The following is a 4630-nucleotide window of genomic DNA, read 5'->3' as shown; positions in this document are numbered from 1 at the left end:
AGCGCCAAGCTGCAAGAAAGAGGGAAAGGGCCTCACTTCGGAGAGAGTGGGGAGGGGACTGACTCATGCTGGACTAGCTCCCAGGGCGAGTGCCATGAAAGAAGGGGACCTGGGTGCAAGTTACCAGAGTGAGGGCTGACCATTAGACACTAAAGCTGACAGGAAAAACAAAAACAAAAACTGAGAGCTGACAGCTTTGAAGTCCCTGCTCAGGGAGACACACAAACGGATAAGAACCCAAGAAGGCAGGATTGGCATCCTGCGGCGGCAGAACCCTCGGAAAACGCCCGCATGGCTTCCTGTGGTTTATTAAGAGTTCTGCAAAGTGCTTGGAGCAGGCCATGGGAGCCTTTCGTTTGGCCCCAGGGCACATTCGTTTATAAATTTCTCTTCCGTAGGAACCGGCTATATACAGGACCAACGACTGAAACCTTAGAAAAGAGACAGCCGCCCTCGTCTTGTCCTCTGGCCGAGAGAGGCCGCGTGGTGCGGCCCCCGCTGGGTCCTGGCACCGAGGTTCAGAGATGGGGCGCATAAAAGGCGGGCGCGCCGTATGTCTGCGAACCCAGCACGAAGGGCGAGAGCACCGCGGGGCTGGACAAGAAGGGCAGCTGCGCAGCGCACACCAGCCCTCCCGGACTGTGCGCCGGGTACCCCGCCGGGCCGTGCAAGGCGAGCGGCGCGCCCATGGGCGGCGAGGGGCTGAGCGGACTGAGGCCGCCTGGCAGCCCTGCGCCGGGCCCTGCTCCTGGGCCGGGGCCCCCGCCGCCGCCGGTCGGCGCGCTCGTGTCAGCGCCTGGGTTTTGCTTCTTCCACTTGGTTCGGCGGTTCTGGAACCAGATCTTCACTTGCGTCTCGGTGAGGCTCAGCGACAGCGCCAGGTTGAGGCGCTCACACACCGACAGGTAGCGAGTGGCCTTAAACTTGTTCTCCAGAGCCACGAGCTGCTCGTAGGTGAAGGCGGTGCGCGCCCGCCGCGGCTTCCCGGACTTGGAGTCCGAGCCTGTGCGCTTCCGCTTGGGCTTGGTGGTCACGGCGGTGCCCTGTGGGGTGCTCCCCGCGACCCCCGCTCCCGCAGCTGTTGCAGGCGGGCCCGGGGCTCCGGGCGAGTTCCCGCGGGGCCCTGGGGCCGCGGCCTCGTCCACGGGGGAAGCCTCGACCTCAGCCGCTCCGGGGCAGCCCGACCCGCGGGCCCCGAGGCCGCCGCTGCCTCCCCGAGCCTCCTCGGTGCCCTGAGCATCCTGCACCTCGGGCGCTTCGTCCTCGTCCTCGTCCTCGGGCGCTTCATCCTCGCTGTCCGCGGTCGGGCTGCGACCACTGCCACTGCTGTAGCCGTTGGCCTCGGCCTCCTCCACTCTGTAAGAGTCCCCAGCACCTGCGGGAGGCGGAAAGGAAGAGAACAGAAGGTCAGGCCCGCGCCCAGCCACCCTGCCCGCTCCTTCTCCGGAAGATTCTCTTTTAATCGTTAGGTTTCTCCTCTTCCTCGTCTGCCCCTTCCCCAGAGATGTTCTTTTTTTTCCCTTCCTGGCATCTTTCCTCTTTTTGGCTTCTTGCATTTCCTCTCTGCCTTCCTTCGGAAGGACCCTCTCGGTGCCCAGCTGCATTTGCTGCCCCATCCGCTGTCCACGCCTCTGCCCTTAGGTCTGCGGTGCGCGGGCAGCCTTCGGAGTGTACAGCGGAGAAAAAGCTCCGATCGATTCACGGGGCAGATACAAACTTAATTAAACTCATTTTGTGCAATGTACAAACTAGTTAAAGTCCATTTAATTTATTTCGGCGTATATTATCTTCCAATTACAGCGGGCGCGGGGCCAGCCAATTACCGTACACTTAATAGCTGGAGGGGCTAGAGACCTGGGGTGGGGTCCGCCTGCTGTGAGGAGGCCACTTCTGGAGACCAAAATCAGTTGTCCTGGAGCTGTCCCTACCTAAAGCTCCAGGCCCTGAAAGCTAGGCGTCGTGAAATGCTGGCTTTCCTGCCGGCCGCTGGGGCCCATTACCTAGCTCCCCCGCGACAACGTCTTAAGCGAGACTCCAGCTTCCCTTGAGCTCTTGGAGTTTGGAGGCGGGGAAAGAGCATTGTGAGCCTCTACGCACGAGCCTGGGAGGTGGTGTGAGCACCAGTCCCGCAGCATCCAGAGAGAAGCTGCCTCCAGAACTGCAGTTTTGCCTCTGAAATTGGGAAGGCTGTCTGTCTCCTATGCAGGAATCTGAAGACTGTTCATGACCTCACCCACAGGTGGTCTTTACATGCCAGAGGAGGGCCTCCATGTTTTCCAACCCACTGCCCCGTGTTCTGCTCTCAGGCCGAACTGGCGCCGTCATACCAGAGCATAAATTCGCTCCTCGCGAATACTCCCAGCTCAAAAGACCCAGGACACACGAGGACTGCTGGTGTCCTGTCCTCAACTCCCAGGCAGGGCAACTATTTCCTCAGGTGACCCGTAGCCATCCAAGAAGCCCCAACCCTGCCTGGCTGCCCTCATCAACTGTGCAGCGCTCACTCGCTGCCTACACAGTTCCAGCAGGCAGCCTCGGGTTCCTGATAGATCAGCTCCTTGTCGGATAGCCGGATAGTCGGAGGGGTTCAACTGCTGCCTGTGGGGAACTGCTCTTCCTCTAGGAACGGAAGGTCAATGCAAAAGCGCTGGTAGAACTGGCGGCCCTAGTCCCGTCCTCCAGAGCGTTCTGGTCCGTGCGTGGCGCAGGGGCCAGGAAGTTAGAGGGAGGACGGGGGAGGGGCACAAAAAAGCAATCAGGAGCTGGTCGAATGCAATTCGCGATCAATAGCTGCCCCTAATAAGTGTAATAGGTTTTAATCGAGTAATTATCCGAATTTTGACCCTATAATTTAGATGTTCGGGGGGAGTTTGCAAGGTGCTTGAAAGAGATATGCATGCGCCGTAATGGGATATCGACCGCAAAGGGGGCGCGGGCCGCCCCATTACCGGCCGCTTTCCGCCGCTAAGCACATTTCCCTTTAACTGTAATCGAAGGGATTTAATTGTTTTTCCAGAGATAACCAGCGTTTTGTCACAATTAGTCTGATTTGTCCAAAGGGGGAGGGCTAGGGAGGCCACGGTGGGGGTGGGTAAGTCACCAAGCCAGCCACCGCCGCATGTCCCTTCGCCTCCAGCACCAACTACCCTCCAACGCCTGAGACTGACTAGCCGAATCCTGGACTACTGTCGCAACCCCAAAGCCCCAGGTCTGGCCCAGCGGAGCCTTTCCAGAGGCGTCCAGCAGTGAGGGCCTTAGAGTCCGGGTCGGGAGGAGGCTAGCGCAGACCCCGCGCTCTGCGAACTTTCTACAGAGCCTAGTGGGGCCAAGTCAGGCCCAGCTTGCCGCGGGGTCCCGGGAACATAAACATTCCAGAACAGTCAATGCCCTGGCCCCTAGCGCCCACCCCTTATACTCACTTGTAGGTTCAGCTCCCGCGGCCGTGGAGACTCCTGTGGCAGCGGAAAGGTTTCGTCGTTCTAGCTCTGAGCGTGGCGAACGTCCGGAGGTAGCGGGGACCGGGACGCAAGCGGCCGGGGCGCACGGAGCACACGTAGTGGGCACCACAGGGCCCAGTAGCACGCACCGGCGTCTCCTGCTGTTGAACTTGTTGGGGTCTAGAATGTCCAGCACTGAGAAAGAGGTGGGGCGCGGGGGCGCGGCGGGCCGGGCCGCTCCAGCCCCTTCTGGAACCGCGGGCACAGTGTCGCTGGCTGCGAGCGGAGGGACTCCAGCCCGGGGAAAGATGGGCAGCTCAGCTCGTCCGTCCATAGCGTCCCGAGCTGTAGCCGCAGGAGCTGGCGGTGCGGGCCCCGAGCCGGGCCCGGGCAGTGGCGGCGGCAGCGCGGGGACGTCCCCAGGTGCCGCCGGGCCGCTGGTACTCATGCCGGCCTCGGGCCGCTCAAGCGGCTCGGGCCCGCTGCCTATTGGGCTCCCATCCCTGTGCCCCGCAAAATCAGCCTCAGCCCAGCTGTTCTTGTCCCTCTTGGCTAGTCCTGCCTGGCGTTGCCTCCGCCACCGCTTCAGGAGCCCGCCGCGCCCGACCAGTGCATTTATGGCGGCCCCGCCGGAGGCGCCCACGCGCCCACACGCCGCACACACGTGCGCCCGCAGGCGGCCGCGGGGTTCCGCTACCCTCGTTAGCGCGCACGCCTAATTGGCTGCGAACGGTCCCAGGCGGAGTAGGCGGACCCGGTGCGGGACTCACGGACTGAGCCGCAGAGCCAGACAGACAGACACCCTGCGGGGAGCCAGAGCACAGTCCACTGGAGGCTGTTGTGGTCAGCACGGTGCCGCTGCGCCTCCGCGGGTCTGGAAACTGCGTGCCCGCCTCCTCGGCGAAGGGGGAGGAGACAGCCCGGCTTTTAAATAATTGCGGGATCAGTTGGCTGGTGGAGGGTTGCGGAGGCCCCAGGGCGCGTGAACCCGCGAGCCCTAAGTTGGCGTGGGCATTCCAGTTCAGGGTTACAGCTCTGGGGCAGGTCTCTCCTGCGGCAGAGGCACCCGGGTTCTGGCCTCCCGGGGCACCAGGGGCTCCCGCGCCCTCCGCAGTTGGGACGCGGGACGGAGGGTGGGGGCTTGTGCAGGTTCTGAGTCTCTGCAGGTCTTCAGCCCTTTGCGAGGCTTGTTC

General features: G+C 62.4%; 1 protein-coding gene across 1 annotated transcript; it reads right to left on the bottom strand.

Annotated features, from left to right (window-relative positions):
• Nucleotides 1-377: 377 nt before the first annotated feature.
• NKX1-1 (NK1 homeobox 1) lies at nt 378-3885 on the bottom strand (the record flags this gene model as incomplete). Its single annotated transcript, XM_084798632.1, has 2 exons — nt 378-1375; nt 3420-3885. The coding sequence occupies 2 exons, from the start codon at nt 3883-3885 to the stop codon at nt 519-521; spliced, it is 1323 nt and encodes a 440-aa protein (XP_084654758.1). The 3' UTR covers nt 378-518.
• Between the last annotated feature and the right edge of the window lie 745 nt (nt 3886-4630).

The sequence above is a fragment of the Acomys minous genome (genome assembly GCF_964271855.1).
Source record: "Acomys minous genome assembly, chromosome: 10".
NCBI lineage: Eukaryota > Metazoa > Chordata > Mammalia > Rodentia > Muridae > Acomys > Acomys minous.
The sequence above is the reverse complement of the archived record's forward strand: the minus strand, read 5'-3'. Positions and strand labels throughout refer to the sequence as shown.